Raw genomic sequence first — 26022 nt, forward strand, 5'->3', positions numbered from 1 at the left:
GTGTAATGAGTGAGTGAGTGAGTGAGCGAGCGTGTGTGTGTGTGTGTGTGTGTGTGTGTGTGTTTGTCTGTCTGACTAATGAGGTCTTTGTTTACTCTGAAAAGGTGTGGCTACTGGAGATGAATTGTAACCCGGCTCTCCACACTAACTGTGAGGTCCTGAAGGAGGTGGTACCCAGTGTAGTTGTAGAGACTCTGGGTAACTAAGCACACAGCATCATTGTCATCATGTCACACCCATACCACTTACATGCATCCCAGTTGAAAATAATATAATGACAAATAACTCAAGTACAGTAGACTTTTAGAATCTTCTTTTTTATGTAACAGTCCAAGTAATATGATCCCCATAAAGACACGGGTGCTGATTATAAACAATTACACTATACAGTATTGAATTATACAGTATATCGGAATTGTATGTATAGTAGGTGACTATTTGGTTTATTTAGTATTGCTCAGAAATGTGTAACAGATAATGGTTTCAAGAGCTATGCTGGTAATATTAAATGGCCAGGTAGGCAAAATGGAGAAATCTCCTGCTGCTGAATGGGGAAATACCATAGGGGGAGACTGATGCCTGGAGACAGAACAAATGTAACTTTTCAAAATAATAATGGTCGATGGTGACTGCTTGACATAACTTGAAGCACTAACAAAACAATGTAAGCAAGCTGCTATGGAATGGCATCTGTGTTTTCCACCAAAAGTAGGCGTGACTGTGAGCCAAAGTACCCAGATGTCCCAGTCTGGAAACAATATTTTATTTTATTTAACCTTTATTTATCCAGGAAGTCTCATTAAGATTAAACTCTCTTTTTCAAGACAGACCAGGCCAAGGTAGCAGCAGTAGGCCTACACAATAAATACAGACAATACAACAGTCAACAATACATCAAAAAAAATACACAGAGACAGCTATTCTGTCTGGCGGAAAACATGGCATCTCAAAAACGTACACTCCTCAGTTACAGTATTTTGTATAGGAGAGCGCTGTTTCTCCCAGTTCTGTGCAAGTCATGGGAACATTATAGAGCAAACGGTTCTGTATGAGCCATGGGAACATTATAGAGCAAACCGTTCTGGGAGCATAGTGAATAGCTGCTTGAGTTCAGGTACAGCAGGGAACAAAGGTAGAGGGGTAGTTTACCTAGTAATGTTTTATGAATAAAAACATATGAAAGTTGCAGTCTGCAGTCTGAATATTATACTGGAGCTTGTACTTGTACTTGTACTATGGGGCGACAGTAGCTCAGGAGGTAGAGCAGTCGTCTGGCAATCCGGAGGTTCCCGGTTCGATTCCCGCTTCCCCTGCGGGCAGCGTGTCGATGTGTCCTTGAGCAAGACACTTAACCCCTAATTGCTCCCGATGAGCAGGTTGGCACCTTGCATGGTCGCCTCCGCCGTCGGTGTGTGAGTGGGTAATATGTAAGTAACTAATTGTAAAGCGCTTTGGATAAAAGCGCTATATGAAAAAGCAGCCATTTACCATTTACTATACATACTCAGTACACTGAGAGGATCTCCTTAACTCACAGTTCCCCTTTGAATGTATTTAGAACCAAACCCCACTTTCTGTTTGGTTGAAGATAGCGTGATGTGTGACACCACCCAGCAGTGTTGTTTGGTCAGCGCTTATTACTCCCCGCCTTCTCTCTCTCTAGACGTCGCCCTGGAGATCTTCAACAAGTGTCGCTGCGGACTGAAGATCCTCCCTTTAGATGGCCAGAGGGAGTTCGTTTTGCTGTACAACGGGGAATCTCCTCCCAAATGACTGTTGTACTTATAAAATATTGAAATTACTAATATACTTATATTGATGTTTTGTAGCACTGCTCTTCAGAATGGATCCATCAAACACTTCACTGCCATACACTGTTCGTCGGCTCTGTTTTCAATGCTGATCATCAACAAACGTACTCAAAATAGTTGAGGAACTATTAGTTGATCTATCGTAACACTAGGGGTTGCAATACACGCTTCAAGAAGACGCATGACATTGGGTATATACTAATTACAACAAATAAACAGCTTCGTCTTTTAATACACACTTATATCGTACAGTAACGTCAAATAAACACATACAGTCCCCGCTGAAATAAAGGTTCTGCACCGTGCACGCATTAACAGCTCCGTCTTTTAATAGACACTTATATTGTACAGTAACGTCAAATAAACACGTACAGTCCCCGCTGAAATAAAGGTTCTGCACGCATTAACAGCTCCGTCTTTTAATACACACTTATATCGTACAGTAACTCAAATAAACACGTACAGTCCCCGCTGAAATAATAGCATTTCAGACACGCAAACTTTTCAACTTTCAAACTTAAACGGTGTGCTCCCAGCGCACGTACCAATTGGGGTGGGGTAAAATTATGGCACCACACCTGGCTATATGTGCAACCACCAAGCAAGCAATTGATTGATTGATTGAAAAGTTTATTAACAGATTGCAGAATGGGTACAGTACAGTACAACTCAATACATACAATTGTTAAGAGGATGCAGACCTGAGAAAGACTTTCGTCTTGTTTCCATCAGGGTCCCCCATTTTCAATTCATCATATGACACACACGACATACAGATAGACAGTAGGCCTACTGCTACATCTATACATTTATGACATACCAGATTTGCAAATACAGTACTGTTTGTGATACTAAAAAAAATCCAGAAAAAGAGTGTATATACATTTGACATAGAAATTGTGCATTGGAGGAGGTTGGGTAGGTGGGGTGGGGCTGTACATTGGAGGTGGGGGGGTTGGGTAGGGGGACACACACTGTACATTGGAATACTGACATACATTTGACATAGAAACTGTACATTGGAGGAGAGGGGGGGGGGTGGGTAGGGGGGGGGCACTGTACATTGGAATATTGACAAAGCCATGCTTGGTCTTTATTGTACAACTGGGTTAGGACATTTGTAGGGGCCAGTTTCAAATTGCAGTCTCCCGTAGGTGTTCTTTGAGAGTGTTTTTGAAGGTGGGTAGTGATTCACATTCCTTTACAGCTTTGGGTAGGGCGTTCCACATTGATGTGGCATAATTGCGAAACGTGTTTAGTCCCTTGTTTGAGCCGAATCTGGGTTTTACATGATTTGTGGAGCTCCCTCTGGTGTTGTGATCGTGGTATTCACTGACCTTTGGGAAGTATTTTGACATGTACATGGGTACCTTGGTCGTGTAGTGTATCTTGTAGACCAGGCCCATTGCAAGTTGCTGTACTCTGTCGTCTACTCTAAGCCATCCTAGGTTGGCAAAGTGTGCAGGGGTGAGGTGGGTTCTAGGAGTCAGGTCAAGCAGTAGTCTGACTAGTTAGTTTTGAGATGTTTGTAATTTGGTTTTTAGTGCCTTTGAGGTGCTTTGGTACCATGAGGTGCAAGCATAGTCGTAGTACCCTTGAATGAGTGCTCCTGCCAGAGTCTTCAGGGTATTCTTGTTTACCAGAGAGGAGATCCGGTACAAGAATCGAGTTTGTTGGTTGACTTTTTTTTATTACATTGGATGCCATTTTGTCACAGGAAAGATTAGCCTCTAGGATGGAACCCAGGTAGGTAATTTCATCTTTCCTTGTGACAATATTGTCACCCACTGTAACTGAGAAGCCGTCGGCCTTGCTGAGTTTGTTATTTGAACCGAAGAGAATGGACTCTGTTTTGCCCATGTGTAATGATAGTTTGTTGTCGGCGAGCCATATGCAGATTTTACCTATTCCGAGCTGAGGGTTTTTTCAACCTGTAACTTGTTCTTGTCAGAGACCAGCAGGGCTGAGTCGTTCCGCAAACAGGAACAAGTTGCAGTCACAAGCTGACGACATGTAATTTGCATAAATTAGGAACAGTAGTGGTCCTAGTATGCTTCCTTGTGGAACACCACAGTTCACTGTGAGAGGGGGGGATAGGGTACCGTTTACCTCCACCATCTGTTCTCTCCCCTCCAGGTAGGATTGTATCCAGCTCACTGATAAACCAATTGCTTTTAGCTTGTCAATCAGAATGGTGTGATTGACAGTGTCGAAGGCCTTTTGTAGGTCTAGCATGACCATGCCGCAGTATTTGCCCGCGTCCACCTCTTGCTTGATGTGGTCGTTCAAATAGAGAAGGCATGTGTCAGTGGAGTGGGATGTTCTGAAGCCAGATTGGAATTCGTAGATTTCCAAAACTTTGACTGAGTTCGGTTAATGATGCCATAATTCTCTGCTGTGCTTTTAGGCACACACACACACACATGCTAACATTGAGTGTTGCATCATGCCAATTAAAGACCTCCGCGACAGACAGGTCCTGCTGCATACACGCCATGACCGAAGGAAAACACAAAACAGCCCCATGCCACTTACACCGCCATGCACGGCGACGGGAATGCCACCCCTATTTATGTATAATATATCAAAACTGGGACAGTAGAAATACAAATAAATGATAGGCAGATCTTATGACCAAGGCACACATTAACCCTTTCACTGCAGTACACGAATGACACTTCAGCACCAAGCAACGCTCTCAGGGCCATGAACATAGCAGCAAATGACGGCATCCTCTCATGTCCCCATTAGACTTCATATCAATAGGGTTTGACAACTTCATATCAATAGGGTTAAGCTTTGTCAACAACACAGGGAAGTTCTACAAACAGGCCAGAGGATGTATACATACATACATATAGTAAATTAACTATACTTCATAACATGTATTTTTCTTTTCTTTTTTGCTCACACAATATCTTGAATGAATGAATGCGTTTATTTATTTCGAACATACATTTTAAAAAAATGAAATAAATTAAAAAATGATTTTAATAAAACAATGAAGTAATAAACAGATTAAAAAACAAACAAGCAAAACAGTAATGTTCGTTATAATTGATTTATAAAAAATTAAAATAAAGGTTGGTCCGACCGGCCCACTACTAGGCTGGGAGTGACAGAACAGCAGTCACAGCGCGGCCCTGAGAGCATTGCTCTCCGGCTGTGCAGCTGGACCCTTCTCAAATAAGCACGAAAAAGACGTCACTTGCCACTTAAATGTCAACGAAAATGTCCAGTAGGCCTAACTAAATAACAGATATACATCTCTGTTACGAGCAAGCAGCGTCTGATGGCCGAATCTGTCAGACGGCACTGGAGTAGATATACAGTACTGTTACATCCAGAACACACACACACACACACTTACACAATTACACATGTTGCACCATATCTACACCCTCACACAACTCTGTCGCTTTTTCGGGAGTAGCGGGGAACATAGGACCTTTTTTTAGTCAAGTTTCAAGTTTCTTTAATAGTTGTCATACAGAAGTACAGAATACTTTTATACAAAATGCTTCTTACTGTTACGCTCCAGAAACTGTGCAAGACAAGATAAGTATGAAATAAAATAACATAGTATAGCATGTAAATTAGAAGTAAAAAAATTAGGTCACAGTGTTCAGTATAGACATATGTACAATGTTCGATGCAGAATAGACGTAACTGAGTTACCATATAATATACAATACTATGCAGTGTACTAATATACAATACTATATAGTGCAAGGCAGAAATGGGATGAGGTGCAATTTAGGTACAATTTACAGTAGGTGTACGAGTTGTAGTGCAAATCCTTTATCAATAAATATAAAGTGTGTTTGTGTGATCTAAAGTGTGGAGAGTGGGTGCTGCAGTATGTTGTTTGTTTAAATGAGTGTGGGTGTGTGTGCTGTGTGCATTTGATGGTTGTTGCATAGTGTTTATTGTTCGTTTAGCAGCCTGATGGCCTGGGGATAGAAGCTTCTTCTGAGTCTTTCTGTGCTCGCCTTAAGACTCCGGTATCGCTTGCCTGACCGCAGCAGTTCAAAGAGGCAGTTGTTCGGGTGGCTCGAGTCCACGTGTACGTTTGAGAACACTACCGTAATGACAGAGAAATGAAGCAAGCTGACATGGTCGGCCCTCACACAACTCGGTCGCTTTTTCGGGAGCCGCAACGGGAGTGGGGAACATAGGACCTTTTTTTATCGCTACCGGGGAACATAGGACCCGGGGAACATAGACATGCCCCCAATGGCATCTGTGGAGTAAAGCCAGGCCTGTGCACATATCAGGTCCAAAGGGGGCCCCCATCACTTTGTGGTATAAAGTGCCTTTTTCACTAATGTTTTTTTTTTTTTTGGTTTACCGTTACTATCCCTTAAAACAGGTGCCAACAATTGATTTTAGGTGCGGAAATGCCGTTTTTGTGCTCGGGCACCTGCCTCTAAGTATGTGCGAGCAAAGTCCTAAATGAGGCGCAAGCATCCTGTCCATGAACATCGAGCTGCCTCACTGTCCTGAAACAGCAGACAGGGCTTGCCTATAGTTCTAGAAAGAAGATAGGCGTGTCAGGAGTCTAAACACACTTACAACACAAATACCATTCGCAGACAGACAAATGATCACCCGATACATTGCTCTCATTCTAACCAGCTAGATTAGTGCAGGGTGCCATTCTACTGTGGTTGTGGTTTGTTGTTATGACTGCAACCTCAGCAACGTAACAGATAATTATCTGGCCCTGCCTTGAGCCTTGACACTACACACAGTAAACAGTACAGTAAACAGAGGCATTACTTCAACAATCGCCTACATGGTTGGATCTTTCTCAACAGGTCTGCAATGAATTGTTTCATCCGTGTCTCGTTGGGCTACAGGGAGGGAGGTGTGAGTTTGAGAAGTATTCACAGTTTCTCTCACAACACGAAGGAGGTTTGCCTCTGTGAGAGCTGCATTAGGCACCATCTTTATTCTTCAAAACAGAAGTAAAAAAAAAAAAAAAATTCAAACGGCAAGTTCGCGGCTTGGGTTTTTATCTGAAAAACTCTGACTGAGGAAGCTCCACGGTCCTCTGCACTCAGCAGACTGACAGGAAGGAAGGAACAAGTGCACCGCAACTCCACAAAGCGTTTCTTAACATTCTTATCTTCAATTCCACTCTGATAGCTTGGACACACTTTTGAGGGGTGAGTTCCAAGGGAATACCGCTAAAAGGGGAACAAGAGCTTAGCGGCAACCCCCTCCTTCTCCAGCCCACCCCTGTTCTATATTACATCTCTTTGGTTTAACTGTGGCACAGAATTGGCAGGGATGAGTACCGAGGCAGATGGTGCTCGGTGTGACTGAGAGGTGAAGCTACAGGGGACTGTCTGGGACTCCAAGGCTGCACAAAGCGGACTCTTTCAGCCATGGGGTGCTGCAGTATGACCCAAAGGCATTCTGGGATCGACGAGGTGGGTCCTGATGAGATCGAGCTCATGGAACTTTCCGGGGACAATTTAGGGTAAGGCGACATATCAGATGAATGCAGTTGAATGTAATAAAGTGTTTTGTAGACTGTTAAATTTGTTTTACCACGATAGTTGGAAAAGCTGCAGACTGCAGGGAATATATATGACTGTGATAATGAGTAATGTGCCATTATTAACATGGCATTACTTTAGTCATATACCACGCTTGGACAGCTATTGTCATGATATCATTGACTTTCCAAAAGCATGTGCATTTAAAAAAAGTTTGAACAATCAAGGCTATACAAATGCTTAATATACTGTGCTGATAAAGCATGTGGTTTGGTTTGTTGATGAGACTGCAAGAGGAAGCGCTATAATCACATTGTGTTTATAAGTGGAAAGAACTCAGCAACCTTTAGCTACAGTGTTATTTGTGGCTTTCTTTGACATTTTCTTTCACATTGGGAATTAAACTTATCTGCGGCTAAATGACTGCTATAGGCCTATTGAATTGTATACTGTATGTTTCCAGGAACTGTACATCTGTATGACTGTTTACTATAATATTTGTTTTATTCTAATTTTCTTTTTAGACGAAAATTAGAAAAACAGACAGCTTCCATATGATCTCCAGTGACACCCAACCAGCACCCAACAGCACAATATGGCGGAAAAACTCTAATTAAGCCCTGTTTGCTCAACATGAACTTAATAACTCAGTGATGCTGCACTAATGTGATTAGGAGACGGGAGGATAATTATTGTTGCACTAATTACAAGACAATGGCCCCTGTGCCTGTTCCTTCTGTCCAGACAAGGGCTGAAGGGGTTAATATAGAACGGGCGGAGGTGAAGGAGGACCCCACTCTTTATAAGAGTGGAGGATTATCTGAGAGGCTAATCACAATGCAGTCCTTATGGGTCCTTAACAAGCCAAGCAATCAACCATCAATAACACATGTATTATTGTCATATGTAAGGAAAACACGTGTACATCTACCCACAAGCACACATGCAATACTACTACTACTACTACTACTACTACTACTACTACTACTACTACTACTACTACTACTACTACTACTACTACTACTACTACTACTACTACTACTACTAATAATAATAATAACAACACACAGTCATGCAAAAATGCATGTAGTAGATAGACTAGGGAACAAATGTGGCTCTATGAGCTGTGTCAACACCCATCTAGGGGGGTCAGATAGTGTGGGTGTGCCTGTGACATGCTAGTAGCCACACTAATCTGATTATGTCTGGCCACTGTTAGCTAGGGGGGCTAAGGAGAGGGACATATGTTACTGGGACTAAAATCGGACATTTATTTGCTCAAATGTATCCAGATTGTGAAGTGTTGTTAAAAGTACTCTTTGAGGTTTTGGGAGAGAAATCTGAAACTGGGAGAAAGTAATCTCTATATACCTGAAAAGTTAGTTTCGCTGTTCAAAGTATTTTCTAGGATTATATTAGGTTTCCAGTGCCTCAGCATGTTTTTAATTTAGATTTATGATGTCATAAATCTGCATCACACTGTATTCATACCTACTTTCATTATACTACTTATATCCAACCTATAGTTTATCCATATAACACTGTAAAATAACAATGCATAACAACACTGTACACACTGTACATTTATCTATCTATCTATCTATCTATCTATCTATCTATCTATCTATCTATCTATCTATCTATCTATCTATCTATCTATCTATCTATCTATCTATCTATCTATCTATCTATTGATTGATTGAAAACTTTATTAACAGATTGCAGAATGGGTACAGTACAGTACAGCTCAATACATACAATTGTTAAGGGGATGCAGACCAGAGAAAGACTTTCGTCTTGTTTACATCAGGGTCCCCCATTTTCAATTCATCATAACATATATGACATACACACAACATACAGATAGACAGTACTGCTACATCTATACATTTATGACATACCAGATTTGCAAATACAGTACTGTTTGTGATACAAAAAGAGTAGAGAAGAGAGTATATACATTTGACGTAGAAACTGTACATTGGAGGAGGTTGGGTAGGTGGGGTGGGGGGGGACTGTACATTGGAGGTGGGTGGGGGTTTGGTAGGAGGGGTGGGTGGGTGGGGGAAACTGTACAACTGTACAAGCAAAACTGTACATTGGAATATTGACGAAACCATACTTGGTTCCAAAAGGAGGGTCTTGTGTATTCTTGGGTTAGGTAATTTACTGTACATTGGAGGGGGTTGGGTTAGGACATTTACAGGGGCCAGTTTCGAATTGCAGTCTCCCGTAGGTGTTCTTTGAGAGTGGTTTTGAAAGTGGGTAGTGATTCACATTCCTTTACAGCTTTGGGTAGGGTGTTCCACATTGATGTGGCATAATTGCGAAACGTATTTAGTCCCTTGTTTGAGCCGAATCTGGGTTTAACATGATTTGTGGAGCTCCCTCTGGTGTTGTGATCGTGGTATTCACTGACCTTTGGGAAGTATTTTGACATGTACATGGGTACCTTAGTCGTGTAGTGTATCTTGTAGACCAGGCCCATTGCAAGTTGCTGTACTCTGTCGTCTACTCTAAGCCATCCTAGGTTGTCAAAGTGGGCAGGGGTGAGGTGGCTTCTAGGAGTAAGGTCAAGCAGTAGTCTGACCAGTTTGTTTTGAGATGTTTGTAATTTTGTTTTTCTAATCATCTAATAATCTATCTATCTATCCATCCATCCATCTATCTATCTATCTATCTATCTATCTATCTATCTATCTATCTATCTATCTATCTATCTATCTATCTATCTATCTATCTATCTATCTATCTATCTATCTATCTATCTATCTATCTATATATCTATCTATCTATCTATCTATCTATCTATCTATCTATCTATCTATCTATCTATCTATCTATCTATCTATCTATCTATCTATCTATCTATCTATCTATCTATCTATCTATCTATCTCATACACATCATATTATTCATACCACTGGCTAGATTGAATTAGATTGATCATACTGTACTTTTTCCACCACCGCACAATACATTATGCTTCACTATTGCTCTATGCTTTTACTGTGATCTGATCCAATATACTAATGCAGTGCATGGTATTTTCAGGCTCTGGAATCTTGGAGAAACTAGACTTCAGTTGTCAGTGAAGACTGGGAGAGACGAGCCACCCTCACGCAATCCCTCAGTGCGACACCTTGAACAAGAGGTCAGTGGATGAAAGCGTGTGTCTGTGTGTGACAAATATAAACGGGCACAGATATACAGTAAGTGTAGACAATTCTGAAATATCACAGGGGGTGTTGAGTTGCGGGCCGCTCAGTTTGAGCAAAAAAACAAATGAGCGTTTTGCACGTGTCACAGCAGAGAGTGGCGGGACCTTCTGCTACCAGCTGACTTCAACATCAACAGTTTCCACTGAGTGCTATTATTTGTGTTGGGATGAGTCATGCTCTGTGCGCACACTGCAGTCATTTCCATGACACAGGTGAGAGATAATACATGCCCTCGTTTATTGCATGAATATGGTTCAAACTCAAAATAACCCTTATGAGAAAAGAACACGCTGAAGCTAATATGGAAATTGGGATTTCTACGGTTAGAGCGGGACATGTTTAGGGAAATAGGACGATGAAATGGCACGCCATGGACGACAGGGCGAGCATTCGTGGTGCACTTGTGAGCCCTACATCGATGTGGCACAGCATTATGTAGATGTATTGCTAAAAAAGGAAGGGAAAGAGTTGTGATTTTTAGAGTTATAGAAGAGTATCCACCATCTGTGGATACTGTCATCTACTGGTGGCTGCTATAAAAGTAAAACTCACTAAATGGAAAATAACAGCTGTCTCACATAAAAGTGACATTTCTATTTCATTGGGCATTGATTATCAGGTAACAATTGTTGTTTAAAATTGTGTGTATTCAATTGTGTTTTTAATCAATTATGGGACATTTGAAACGGTTTGAAACAGATTTTACCGTACATTTTCCCATGAAGTGTCTACTATGTTGGCCTCCTTTTTGAGCTGGATGCAATCCTACCTTGAGGGGAGGGAACAGATGGTGGAGGTAAACGGTACCCTATCCCCCCCCCCTCACAGTGAGCTGTGGTGTTCCACAAGGAAGCATACTAGGACCGCTACTGTTCCTAATTTATGCAAATGACATGTCGTCAGCTTGTGACTGCAACTTGTTCCTGTTTGCGGACGACTCAGCCCTGCTGGTCTCTGACAAGAACAAGTTACAGGTTGAAAAAACCCTCAGCTCGGAACTAGGCAGAATCTGCATATGGCTCGCTGATAACAAACTATCATTACACATGGGCAAAACAGAGTCCATTCTCTTCGGTTCAAATAACAAACTCAGCAAGACCGACGGCTTCTCAGTTACAGTGGGTGACAATATTGTCACAAGGAAAGATGAAATTACCTACCTGGGTTCCATCCTAGAGGCTAATCTCTCCTGTGACAAAATGGCATCCAATGTAATAAAAAAAGTCAACCAACGAACTCGATTCTTGTACCGGATCTCCTCTCTGGTAAACAAGAATACCCTGAAGACTCTGGCAGGAGCACTCATTCAGGGGTACTACGACTATGCTTGCACCTCATGGTACCAAAGCACCTCAAAGGCGCTAAAAACAAAATTACAAACATCTCAAAACAAACTGGTCAGACTACTGCTTGACCTTACTCCTAGAACCCACCTCACCCCTGCCCACTTTGACAACCTAGGATGGCTTAGAGTAGACGACAGAGTACAGCAACTTGCAATGGGCCTGGTCTACAAGATACACTACACGACCAAGGTACCCATGTACATGTCAAAATACTTCCCAAAGGTCAGTGAATACCACGATCACAACACCAGAGGGAGCTCCACAAATCATGTTAAACCCAGATTCGGCTCAAATAAGGGACTAAACACGTTTCGCAATTATGCCACATCAATGTGGAACGCCCTACCCAAAGCTGTAAAGGAATGTGGATCACTACCCACTTTCAAAACCTCTCTCAAGGGACACCTACGGGAGACTGCAATTCAACACTGGCCCCTGTAAATATCCTAACCCAACCCCCTCCAATGTACAGTCATTTACCTAGTATGGTTTTGTCAATAGTCCAATGTACAATTGTGTTTGTTTGTACAGTGTCTCCTCCCCCCCCCCCCCTCAATGTACAGTTTTACTTGTTTATACAGTGTGCCCCCCCCCCCCCCCCCCCCCCAACCACCTCCAATGTAAATTACCCAGTATGGTTGTCAATATCCCAATGTACCCAACCCCCCCCACCCAACCTCCTCCAATGTACAGTTTCTACGTCAAATGTATATACTCCCTTTTCTTGACTCCTTCTGTATCACAAACAGTACTGTATTTGCAAATCTGGTATGTCATAAATGTATAGATGTAGCAGTACTGACTATCTGTATGTCATGTATGTCATATATGTCCTGATGAATTGAAAATGGGGGACCCTGATGTAAACAAGACGAAAGTCTTTCTCTGGTCTGCATCCCCTTAACAATTGTGTGTATTGAGCTGTACTGTATTGTACCCATTCTGCAATATGTTAATAAAGTTTTCAATCAATCAATCAATCAATGGTGGAAAAGTAGTTGACAACTATCCATTGTGTGGACTGCCTCTAGGTGGTGCTGTGGGGCAGGAGCAGGGACGAGTTACACCACAGGATCTACTCCCAGCAGCCGATCAGGGACTGGGAGGGCCAGCCGGCTCACATGTATGGAGAGATAGTCTGCTCTTCTCTAGTGTCTCTCTATAACACTTACACACAGGTAACACATCACACTACACTGTATCTCAACTCTTATCCTTTACAAACAACTGTCCTTCACTTAGCAGTGAATAAGCTACATGTATTAAAGATCCCCTCTAGATGTATTTTTAAACCCTTACGAAATCTCTATTGAATAACAATTCATTATGGGTTATTATGGGTTTTCCACCAAATTGTTCAATACACTACTGCTAATGTCTCTCTAATGTCAGCATCTCTCTACCCTCATTGAGAATGCAAGGATCTATGAATATGCAAATTGGCAATAAGCGCACAACGAACACAACGAACAATAACACTATGTAACAACCATCAAATGCACTCACAGCACACACATCCACACGCACACACTCACTTTAAACATACAACTCACTGCAGCAGCACCCACTTTAACCACTTTAGTACACCTAAGCACACTTTATATTTATCGGTAAAGAATTTGCACTACAACCCATACCTCATTACACCTTACTGTAAATTATATGGTACCTAAATTGTACCTCATCCCACTTCTGCTTTGCACTGTATAGTATATTGTATGGTAACTCAGTTACTTCTACTCTACATAGAGCATTGTATATATGTATATACTGAACATTTTTGTCTACGTACTTGACTTCTATTTTATACTGCTATACTTATTTTATTATCTATTTTTGCCTAGCACAGTCTCTGGAGCGAAACAGAAAGAAGCATTTTGTATAAAAGTATTCTGTACTTCTGTATGACAACTAATAAAGAAACTTGAACTTGAACTTGAACTATTGATATTTACCAGGAATTCCAAGACGGCAGCTTATATTCTTTCAAGACATGTCAATGCTTACTCAGCTTCCTGTGTCTGCTGAAGCTAAATGGCCAGGTCTTGCTCGAAAAAGAGATCTTTGATCTCAAGTGACTACCTGGTAAAATAAAGGTAAAATAAAATCACATTGGACCATAATAGGTTCGACCACAGATGCACTCTGGTGACTAGTTCTACACAAATGCACACATGCCTCCAAGACCATAAAAAAACAATACAAATAATCTACACATCATCATGCTTCGCTTCTCTGCAAAGTTGCAGACTGCGCATCTACACATGAAAGAGCTCTCCATTCTCCCTGTCTTTGCAGGTGATGTGTATTGAGGTGTTGGTACTGATATGGCAGGTTTATATGGGCTTTAGTGGTTGGATTATTTTTCTCCTCATACAGAACCCAGAGGCCCACTGTATAGTAAATCAGTAGAATATTAATTTGACAATTTACAGATAATGGAACGTTTAGGATTTTTCTGAGCCTAGCGCACTAACTAACATCCAAATAAGCCAAAGCTGTCACACCTTATGTTTTTTAGTAATTGGTAGCCTGTTAACGTTAGCTACCAATGTTGATAAAAGTAGGGGATTGAAACAATGCATTTCCAAATCACATAGAAGCTGTTGTAATGTAGCCTACTAAGTAGCCTGATATAGTAAGAATGAACTATTTTCGTTGTTTGAAAGGACTTCAAAATGTTTTCCAGTCCCCACTGATTTGTATGTTGCTAACATCGGCTAACAATATCCAATTTGTCAAAAAACACTTTTTCAGGTGTCCTTTAGAAGGAGTTGTTAATGGAGGCTTCGCAGAAACAAATCATGGACCATGTGCCGTAGTGCAAGTGTTGCAGGTTGTGCATTGATTGGTTCTGCCCAGTGCCATCACCTCGATGCATTATGGATGTTTTCTTAACTTATGAGCATATAGGAAACACTAAAATAGGTCAATGCTTCACATGAAAAACCTTTAACCTACAACTTATTTGGACATGCTTGATGGACACATGCCTGGACATTAGCTGTCCTTATGGCTTGAAGGCTGCATTCATTGATTTATTTATGGATATCCCGAAGTACAAGTATTTACATTTTGGTACTTGCCGATACCGAGTACTGATATAAGTACTTACAGACATTATGTACTTACGTACATACTTAAAGGTGCTATAGATACAATTTTAAGTAGAGTAATAATAAAAAAAAATACATACACCGCCTTTATAAAGGTGTGGAATAAAATAATTGCTCCCCCCCCCAATAATTTTTGATTAATGAATTTATCATTTAAAACATTTTGGCGGGTCCAAAATTAATGTTGTTGTTTACCTGTTGCATGCCCCCTACCTACTTCCCATTGCCCCACGTGGAAGGCACCTGATTGGATAAATTACATGCTGGTTCTCTAGTGTGACATCTAGTGGCTATCTATATCACCTTTAATAATGCCATTACAGTTCTACAATGACTTTGAAAACATGTTTTGTTACCATCAGATGTTCCTCACTTTCTGACTAACAAATTAAATACACAACATGATGATGTTGCTGACATTTTAAGTAAAAATAATGTAAATATAATAAACATTTTAACATTCAACATTAGTAGTACATGAGTACAGTATCACACATCCCTAATGTATTTATTTTTTGAATTTTTACTTGCCTTGGAGTAAGAGGCTCCTGTTTTATTTGTGTTAATTTGTTCCCACAGGAAACTAGCGAACACTTTCTCGTGTTGTTCTCGTTCCATCTGTTGATCCTGTCTCTGGACCACTCTCGCTACGACTTTAATTACGAGGTGAGGTCTGCTGTGTGTAATTTACGTGACCGTCAGCTGTAAATCTTATGTTAAATGTTGACTTAATGGATGACATCTTGACATTTTGAATCCGTTTTTGAGTGTTGTTTTTCTTTGCTAGGCATCTGTCACTTTACTGGGGGGAAACGTTTCTACATGTCCTTCAGTGAACATTGAAACAGTTTGTTTACATGTTTAGCATTCTTCCCTAAAACCTTTGGATACCGCTAACTTGTGCTATCTTGTGCTAGCAGCGTTCAACTACTAACTGGTTTTCAATGGACTGCTAAAATGCTAGCAAGCATTTTGTTAAATTAATTTGTTAATTTAAGTGCCATTGTAGAACCCCCCTTGTATTTTATATACCAAATGTTCATACCTGTAATAATTGTGACCAGTACCACCAGCTATCCTGTTTCACATGGAGACCTGCAGCCTTCCTGGTGTATTAATTCCCAGAGGCTGTGGTCAGTTTTCTGACTGAGGCATAAGATACGGCTATTTATACTCAACCATTACTGCCTTATCTGGGGTAAAACCGGAGAATACTGTCTGATCCGTTGCCATACTACAGGCCACAATGTGATAGCTTTTGCAATGCTCCTGGCATGTCGCCATATCTCATTAAACTGAAGAAGGCCCAGACCTACATCTCATGTTATATGGCTTAACAATCAGTTCAATTAGTAAAAGTTTACTCTTACGGGTAATAAGAAAAATATGCATTTCATGACTGGAATGGGTAGGACGGGAGGGTGTTAAGATAATGACTGCAGTCTGCAGCTTATCTTTGCGTTGCATTCGGAGGAAAGGAATCAATGAGAGACGATGAACTCTTTAGCCTTTTTGGCTTGGTTTATTTCACATAGGTCATAAACATTGTTGCAGCCTTGCACCTGCTACTTCAAGGTGCAGCTGAGAGGATGAGAGAGAGAGAGAGAGAGCAGGTGGACACACCTCTTTTATAGGCTCAGTACGTGGAACAGATGTGCAACTCTACCTTTAGTTAGAGCGCCCCATAGTGTTACAACAACATTACTGCACTTATGATATATACAGAGAACACATTGATATATATATAGCACATAATAACACAACTGAGGACATTTTACCTTTACTCTTTTTTTTTTATTATTATTATTGGTCTTTTTCCCCCTCCATTTTCCTCCGATTTTCTCCCATCCCAATGTTAGTCGTATGCCAATTCCCAGTCCCTTCCTGGTCGCTGCGCTTTACCCCCCACAGTCAGATCATTTGGGAGAGTGGAGGCTACCACGTGCTTCCTCCGACACACGTCCAGCCAATCACCGCTTCTTTTCACCTGGCAGCGCGGATTCTCATTGAGAGGGCGTAGCGTGTGGGAGGACCACACTATCCCCCTCACGTCCAATCCGCGCTTAGCAGGCGCCCCGACCGAACTGTAGGAGTCGCTGTTTACAACGACCCGGACCCACCCCGCCAGCTTCTCCCACCCTCTGATACAGCCAATTGTATCAGTGCAGACGGCCAGCCAAGCTGGTGACAACCCCGGAGCTGTGAGCTGGATTCGAACAGGCGAACCAAGCTCACAGCTCCGGGGCTGGTGACGAACGCAATCTCCGCTCGACCACCTAACCGCCCCTTTTACCTTTACTCTTAACAGAGGGGTCACGTTGTTAAATGTAAAATGTCAATAAATAGATTTAAAAAAATGGACGCATGCTGGGGAACGTCACACAAGAGCAGCCAATGTTCATGGTTGACTGTTCATGAACTCATGATGGGTGGGTTCAGCGATTTTGAAGCGACCAGCATATAATTTCCCCCTCACTTACAGGTCATGTTGATTACCACCAGGAACATTGTCATAGTAGTGATTTAATTTCTTCTGCAGAATCAAATGGCATTTTTGTGGCACCAGCTATCATGGATAACAATGTTCTCAGCAGCAGTTCTCAGGTCAGATGAGCTCAATGGTACACTGGTTGAAGAAACATGGCTTGGCTTCAAAACCAAATTTTCAACAATACTAAACAACATGGCCCCCCTAAGAACCACCAGGGTAAAAAATCGCGCTGAGCCGTGGATGCACACTGAAATACTGACCGCTATTAAAGCCAGAGACCATTTTTTTTCTCGTAAAAGTCAGTCAAAGCTTACCAAAAGCACGAGCAGTGAACTCCAAGCCCACGTGACTGAACTCAAACTAGAAAGAAACAGACTAAGAAATGACGTAAACTCCATGATCAAAACTGCTCAAAATAATTTCATCAATGACAAAACTGAGGAAAACAAAAACAAACCACGTGAACTTTGGAAATTACTCAATAATCAACTAGGCTGCAGTAAAAAACTTAAAACCAGATTCTCAAACATAAACATAAAGATGGACAACACGCTCATCACAGACAAGCTGGATGTAGCCAATTACTTAAACACTTTCTTCACAAACATAGCCACAACACTGGTAAACAAACTACCCTCCCACTCAGGGCATTATGGGGTAGAACACATAGTAGCATTCTACAAGAACCTAGGGGTCCACAAAGACGACTTCAAACTGGAAATGGTAACTACAGATGAGGTACTCAAAAAACTGAGCGCCCTCCAACCGAACAAGGCCACTGGCCATGACAACATCCCCTCCAAATTCCTCAGAGACTCTAACCCTAACACATAATAAACCTCTCCATAAAACAGGGACACGTCCCCAAGGACTTCAAAATTGCGAGAGTAACACCCCTGCACAAAAAGGGCAGCAAATTAGACCCAGGCAACTACCGCCCTGTTTCTATCCTTACCTCCATCTCGAAAGTCATGGAAAAAATAGTATACGAACAGGTCGAAAAGTACCTCGCTAATCTACGAATTCCAATCTGGCTTCAGAACATCCCACTCCACTGACACATGCCTTCTCTATTTGAACGACCACATCAAACAAGAGGTGGACGCGTGCAAATACTGCGGCATGGTCATGCTGGACCTACAAAAGGCCTTCGACACTGTCAATCACACCATTCTGATTGACAAGCTAAAAGCAATTGGTTTTGATAGTCTATCAGTGAGCTGGATACAATCCTACCTGGAGGGGAGAGAACAGATGGTGGAGGTAAACGGTACCCTATCCCCCCCCCCTCCCAGTGAGCTGTGGTGTTCCACAAGGAAGCATACTAGGACCGCTACTGTTCCTAATTTATGCAAATGACATGTCGTCAGCTTGTGACTGCAACTTGTTCCTGTTTGCGGACGATTCAGCCCTCCTGGTCTCTGACAAGAACAAGTTACAGGTTGAAAAAACCCTCAGCTCGGAACTAGGCAAAATCTGCATATGGCTCGCCGATAACAAACACATATCGTTACACATGGGCAAAACAGAGTCCATTCTCTTCGGTTCAAATAACAAACTCAGCAAGACCGACGGCTTCTCAGTTACAGTGGGTGACAATATTGTCACAAGGAAAGATGAAATTACCTACCTGGTTCCATCCTAGAGGCTAATCTTTCCTGTGACAAAATGGCATCCAATGTAATAAAAAAAGTCAACCACCGAACTCGATTCTTGTACCGGATCTCCTCTCTGGTAAACAAGAATACCCTGAAGACTCTGGCAGGAGCACTCATTCAAGGGTACTACGACTATGCTTGCACCTCATGGTACCAAAGCACCTCAAAGGCACTAAAAACTAAATTACAAACATCTCAAAACAAACTGGTCAGACTACTGCTTGACCTGACTCCTAGAACCCACCTCACCCCTGCCCACTTTGACAACCTAGGATGGCTTAGAGTAGACGACAGAGTACAGCAACTTGCAATGGGCCTGGTCTACAAGATACACTACACGACCAAGGTACCCATGTACATGTCAAAATACTTCCCAAAGGTCAGTGAATACCACGATCACAACACCAGAGGGAGCTCCACAAATCATGTTAAACCCAGATTCGGCTCAAACAAGGGACTAAACATGTTTAGCAATTATGCCACATCAATGTGGAACGCCATACCCAAAGCTGTAAAGGAATGTGAATCACTACCCACTTTCAAAAGCACTCTCAAAGAACACCTACGGGAGACTGCAATTCGAAACTGGCCCCTGCAAATGTCCTAACCCAACCCCCTCCAATGTACAGTAAATGACCAAGTATGGCTTTGTCAATATTCCAGTGTACAGTGTCCCCTACCCCACCACCCACCCAACCACCTCCAATGTACAGTTCCCCCCCCCCCCACCCCCACCCAACCCTACCTACCCAACCTCCTCCAATGTACAGTTTCTACGTCAAATGTATATACTCTCTTTTCTGGACTCTTTTTTATCACAAACAGTACTGTATTTGCAAATCTGGTATGTCATAAATAGATGTAGCAGTACTGTCTATCTGTATGTCGTGTGTTATGATGAATTGAAAATGGGGGACCCTGATGTAAACAAGACGAAAGTCTTTCTCTGGTCTGCACCCCTTAACAATTGTATGTATTGAGCTGTACTGTACTGTACCCATTCTGCAATCTGTTAATAAAGCTTTCAATCAATCAATCAATCAATCAATCAATCAATCAATCAATCAATCAATCAATCAAACCATGATCGGTAGCCTACATGAGAGAAAAATTATACAGTAGGTACAAAATGGCTAAACCTTCCCTGGGAAACAGGGAAAAAAGAAAACCGCTAATTCATCACCAACCAAAGGCAACCAAATGACATAAGCTGGCTGGCATTTGATCGAATTGGAACAAGGCCTGCACTGCACATTAACCTTGCCAACACCGTTACTGGTTTGTGGGGAATTCCGAGCGGAGCCTGTTCAAGAACAATGACACAGTATTGTTAACGTGTAGCTTCTCATCTCTCAGGGTATCCTCCCTCTTTCTGGCCTGTCCTTCCAAGCCATCTCACTGGACCACGCCACATCACATTCATCACACATGTTTGAGATCAGTGGTGAGTCACCGGAATGTACCGGAATTCAAGACAAATATGTTTAGGGAAAACCTTCACTCCTTTGAATATTGGTTATTTTTCCTGTAGTGACACGTGCACTTCCTTCACAATACAGGAAGACATTTCTGCATTTCTCTCGACTTAAAACAAAAGGTGATGGTGCCTTTTAAGTTGTGACACTGTGGAACACGCTTCCTATAGACATACGATCATAGCTGAAGACTCATTTATTCAAACAGGCCTTTCTCTCTCCTTTTTAGTTTTTGTAATTTTGTGTGTGTTATTACGGTATTTAGTTGCTTCTATTTAATTGTTTGATTATTTTTTTTACAGTTATTATTAGGGATGCTCGATATTGGCTTTTTTACCGATACCGATATTCCGATATTGTCCAACTCTTAATTTCCGATACTGATATCAACCGATACCGATATATGCAGGGTTTCCCCCCCCCCCAAAAAACTGAATAATTTCAGGTAACTAATAATTTCACTGGATATATATATAACAAATATTGTTATTGTTTTTTTTCTTTTTTAAACCGATACCGATATTTTCCGATATCACATTTTACGGCCGATAATATCGGACATCCCTAGTTATTATGTTTTTTTTTGTTTTTTTTATCTACTTTTTCTCCCATTTTAAATTTTTTCTCCCATCCCAATTTCGTATCGTCCAATTCTACCCTCCCCTGTCTCAAACGCTGTTAGGCCATGCCTCCCACAAGCCGGCTGCAATGTGGACGAAGCCTTACATCACGTGTCCCCTCCGGTACTCGAGGAAGCAGCCGTCGCATCTTTTCACCTGCACAGCGCGATCTCTCAGCGTCGGGGGTCTGCGTGGGAGGGACACGCCGCCCCCGTCGCTTCCTGATTCTGCTGCGCAGGCGCACCAACCGACCTGTAGGAGTCGCTGTCCACAACGTCTGATCCCCACCCATCAGCTTTCCCACCCCTAACACTGCCAATTGTGTTAGTATGAACGACCAGCCAAGCTGATAGCAATGCGGAGAGCTGGGTCTCCTGCATTGGTGGCGAGCGCCTTGCCCACTACACCACCTAGCCGCCCCACAGTTATTATGTTTTAAAAAAAAAATGTAGGGAGTGCTTTGCCAATTTTCAACCATAATCCTATCATTCTGTTGTGAGGAGGACATGTACTGTATCAGACTTGCAACTCACCAACGTATTCTGTGTCTGAGAGATCAGCCACATCGAGACTCAGCGAAATTCCTCCGGGTGACGTCACCCAGAGGAGAGTGGCTCTCACTAGAAAACTAGCAAAAAAATAAAAAGGAAATAGAGGTCTGCTCTCCTCTCGCTGATGATGTGGCTGAGATCTCGAGACATAGAACGTGTTGGTGGGTCACATGTCCGGTTATCACATGTCCTCCTCACAACAGAACCATAGGATTAAGGTTAAAAATCATCTGCAGAGTGCCCTTTTAACAATTTGTGTATTACTTACTTAATTACTGATCAATTAACAGTGTTTCCCCTGAAACTACTATTGTCGTCACGGGCGTGTGTGTCCACGCACGTTCCTGTTTCCGGATATGAATTTTCCTGTTTTCGGATTTCTCGGTTTTAAATTTTCCTGTTTTCGGATTTCTCAGATTTTATATTTTTTCCTTTGGATCAATTTAACAAAAAAACAATACAAAATTATGTTTTAATAACAGTACATCTGCAAACAGTGCCAGTGTAGTTCAATGTTCAGTGCCAGTTCCGTTATGAGGTTTCTTTTTTCAATTCAGTTCAATGCAATTCAACTGCCAATGCAGTGCAATAACTAAATAATAATTAAATAGTTAAATAATACAAAATAATCATTTGTTTAGAAGAAATCAGAAAAAAACTGTAAAATGTCATTTATTTCAAAGAGATGTCCTTTAAAGGTTCATGCTTCTCCCCATCTCTGGCTGACATCACCATTGTGATACATGATGGTTAGGCCTTTGTGTTTTCCTCAGTGAGGGATTCTCTTTTGTCGGTCAGCAGCGTTTTCTACTTGCTGAAGCTTCTCTCTGTATAATTATTTTTTAAGTTTAAATATCAACATTATCTGGCGCTCCTCAGTAAATACTATCAAACTTTCCAAAGACGCGCGCACACACACACACACACAGAAAGGGAGAATGTCTTATACGAACTATCCAGTTATATAGTCCTCCTAATGTACAGTCTCCTCCCCATCATATGTATATATTCTCTGTTAGGATCTATGGGTAACAGTACTGTATATTTGCATTATCGTATATGTCACAAATGTAACAGTACTATATACCTGTATGTCATGTATGTCCCTATGCCATAAATGTCATGATGTCATGTATGTTGTGTATGTCATAAATGTCACTATGAATTAAAAATGGGGGACCCTGATGTAAACAAGACAAACGTCTTTCTCTGGTCTGCATCCCCTTAACAATTGTGTGTATTGAACCGTACTGTATTGTACCCATTCTGCAATCTGTTAAATAAAGTTTTCATTCATTCGTTCGTTCATTCATTCATTCATTCATTCATTCATTCAGTCATTCATTCATTCATTCATTCATTCATTCATTCATTCATTCATTCATTCATTCATTCATTCGTTCATTCATTCATTCATATCAACTTATCAACTATCCAGTTCGTTTTTTTTCCCACTTTTTCTCCCATTTTCAATTTTTCTCCCAGCCCAGTTTCGTATTTCCAATTCTCCCCTCCCCTGTCTCGAACGCTGCTAGACTATGCCTCCCACTGGTCGGCTGCAGTGAGGACCAAGCCTTGCATCACGTGTCCCCTCCGGTACATGAGGAGGCAGCTGTCGCATCTTTTCACCTGAACAGCGCAATCTCTCAGTGGCGAGGAGTAACGCGTGGGAGGCTCACGCTGCCCCCGATACTTCCTGATTCTGCTGTACAGGCGCACCAATCGACCTGTAGGAGTCGCTGTCCACAACGTCCAATCCCCACCCACCGGCTTTCCCACCCTCTAACACTGCCCAATTGTGTTAGTACGACGACCGGCCAAGCCGGTAGCAACGCCGAGAGCTGGGCTCGATACCAGCATCTCCTGCGTTAGTGGCGAGCGCCTTGCCCACTGCGCCACTCAGTCGCCCTTATCCAGTTTGTTTTTATAGTGTAACGTTTGGTTACTTGGAGGAGAGAGAGAGAGAGAGAGAGAGAGAGAGAGAGAGAGAGAGAGAGAGAGAGACTGAACTTGTTACGCGCGACACTAGTCAGTCTCGGAATTGTCTCGGAGTTGTCGCGGAATGGATTTGGTAGCTTTTTTCTGCGTCTCCGTAGACCGTGCCACGCCACCGGTTTAAAGTCGTAGTGAAGATTGATTTATATGAAAACCGATTTATGTATAATTTAGCTAGCTCGCCAAGGTTACTGTGATTAAAGCAAACTTAAATGATATATATATATATTTTTTATATTTCTTTATTATTATAATTTTTTCAGGAGGGGCGGGGGGTCCCGTTGGCAGGGCGGGGCAAAGGTAGGGGAAACAATGAATTAACAACTATCCTCAGCATATACTGATATGTTCATGATATACAGCATCTGTCCAGTTTTTCTCATTGGACCGATGCCGATAAATAAATAAAAATCACTATCCTCCACTGATACCGGGATGGTCCCTATTGGTTTCAATTTGACACGCTAACAATGTTTATTTTATTTTTTTTACTTGCCATTGGCCTCCCTTCAAAGAGGCCAGAGTAGAAGTGCTTTCAGACTAAAATGTAGTATAGTGAAATAATGCAATGCAGGCAACAATGGTATAACACTAAGGACCAACATTTGCTGTACGCTTTATCTCTGTATATTGTGTTAGACTTACGTTTATTATACCATACTGTATGTGGTCCCTGTTAAAGCTGCAGTAGGCAACTTCTGAGAAAATAGGAAGAGTGAGTATACCTGCCCAGCAGAAATAGAGCAAGCTCAGCATCACTTAAAAGCTTAAAGCACCTGGTGCCTCTGGGGAGTCTGTAGAAAACCTTTGTTGCACGTGTATGGGCTGGAAAAGTAATGCAGAGCTTGCTCTATTTCTGCTGGGCAGGTAAACTCACTTACTGCAGCTTTAAATAAACTGGAAATTGAATCAAATTGAGCGTGATTTCCGCTGTCTCTATCGTCCAGGTCCCATGGTAGACCCAAAGGTATTCATTTGCTCCAGTGCTGCAGAGCTGAGGAACTGGGTGGAGCACCTGGAGGAGAGGAGATACAAGGCCATGACCCAGCCCCTCAGCCCCTCCCATTGTCCACTGTCCTACCTGGTAACTACAACGTCATGTTGAAATGACAAGATCTACTGTACTAATAACATCTTCTTATTCAGGGAGAGACTTCAGAGATTTGGTCCAAAGTAGAACACTGGAGCACACAGATTTAAGGCAAACCACTTTATTTTAAACTAACATTTCAACATTTTGATTGTGATGATGAAGACACACCCTGCGTGTCGAAACATTAGTTTAAAATAAAGTTGTTTGCCTTAAATCTGTGTGCTCAAGTGTTCTGTTAGTGGACTAAATCTCTGAAGTCTCTTCCTGATTCAAGATTGCCCTACTCTTTTTTTTTTTTTTTTTTTGTATCTCTCTTTCTCAGATTTTTCTCAGTTTTTCTCCCCGTCCCAATTTAGTCGTTGTGCCAATTCCCCCCCCCCTCCCCTACCTGGTTGTTGTGCGCATGTTCTCCTACTGGTCGGTACAAGGGAACCCTGAAGTATCCGCACGCTTCCTCCGACACGTGCGGCGACAGCCAGTGGCTCTCTTCTCACCTGGCAGCGAGGGCTCTCATTGGTGAAGTGTAACACGTGGGAGGTCACGCTGCCTTCCTCAAGTCCTGCCTCCGCTGAGCAAGTGCCCAGACCTGACCTGTAGGCGTCACTGTCCACAACGCCAGTTTCCCACCTATGGCTTCCCTCCCCCTAACCCAGCCAAACGAGTTAGTATAGCGATCAGCCCAAGCCAAGGCAATGCTGACTCCGGGAGTCGAGACCGCAGCCTCTTGCATTGGTGACGAGCGCAATCTCCGCTACGCCGCCTGACCGCTTGAGATTGCCCTACTCTAAGAGCATTTCCTTTTGATGTGGGTTGGTTGGAGTGTGTGTAACTTCTCCCTTCAAGATCTGCTTATTGTCATCGAATGACATATGCTGCTTGCCTACTAAGATGTCTGTTGGTGATGTACTACTGTAATGGAATACTATGGACAGGCATACAGTAGGCGGGAGATAACAGCTGAACGAGTCTGGCTTACTGCCTCCCAGTAAATGAAATTATAATTAATGGTGACATTAAAGGCACATTTCAAAGATTTTTTAACCTGAATCGTATTGTTCTGATGTGAGGAGGACATGATATTGGGACATAAAACTGTGTTCTGTGTCTTGAGAGCTCGGCCGCCCGAGAAATTCGGATG

The 26022-nt window shown here is 42.1% G+C and overlaps 2 protein-coding genes across 5 annotated transcripts in view; both read left to right on the forward strand.

Annotated features, from left to right (window-relative positions):
- Positions 1-2067, forward strand: part of ttll10 (tubulin tyrosine ligase-like family, member 10) — a 31819-nt gene extending 29752 nt beyond the window's left edge. For both annotated transcript variants that reach the window (XM_084332748.1, XM_084332747.1), the window contains exons 11-12: positions 105-198; positions 1664-2067. In XM_084332748.1, coding sequence (XP_084188874.1) covers positions 105-198; positions 1664-1773 — 204 coding nt within the window. In that variant the 3' untranslated portion in view covers positions 1774-2067. The remainder of the gene's footprint in view (positions 1-104; positions 199-1663) is intronic.
- Positions 2068-6799: 4732 nt separating this feature from the next.
- Positions 6800-26022, forward strand: part of LOC311243582 (putative pleckstrin homology domain-containing family N member 1) — a 41496-nt gene continuing 22273 nt past the window's right edge. For all 3 annotated transcript variants that reach the window (XM_084332862.1, XM_084332861.1, XM_084332863.1), the window contains exons 1-6: positions 6800-7299; positions 10373-10472; positions 12917-13063; positions 15581-15667; positions 20507-20594; positions 24739-24875. In XM_084332862.1, coding sequence (XP_084188988.1) covers positions 7205-7299; positions 10373-10472; positions 12917-13063; positions 15581-15667; positions 20507-20594; positions 24739-24875 — 654 coding nt within the window. In that variant the 5' untranslated portion in view covers positions 6800-7204. The remainder of the gene's footprint in view (positions 7300-10372; positions 10473-12916; positions 13064-15580; positions 15668-20506; positions 20595-24738; positions 24876-26022) is intronic.

This window comes from Notolepis coatsorum (genome assembly GCF_963971535.1).
Source record: "Notolepis coatsorum genome assembly, chromosome: 17".
NCBI classification, from domain to species: domain Eukaryota; kingdom Metazoa; phylum Chordata; class Actinopteri; order Aulopiformes; family Paralepididae; genus Notolepis; species Notolepis coatsorum.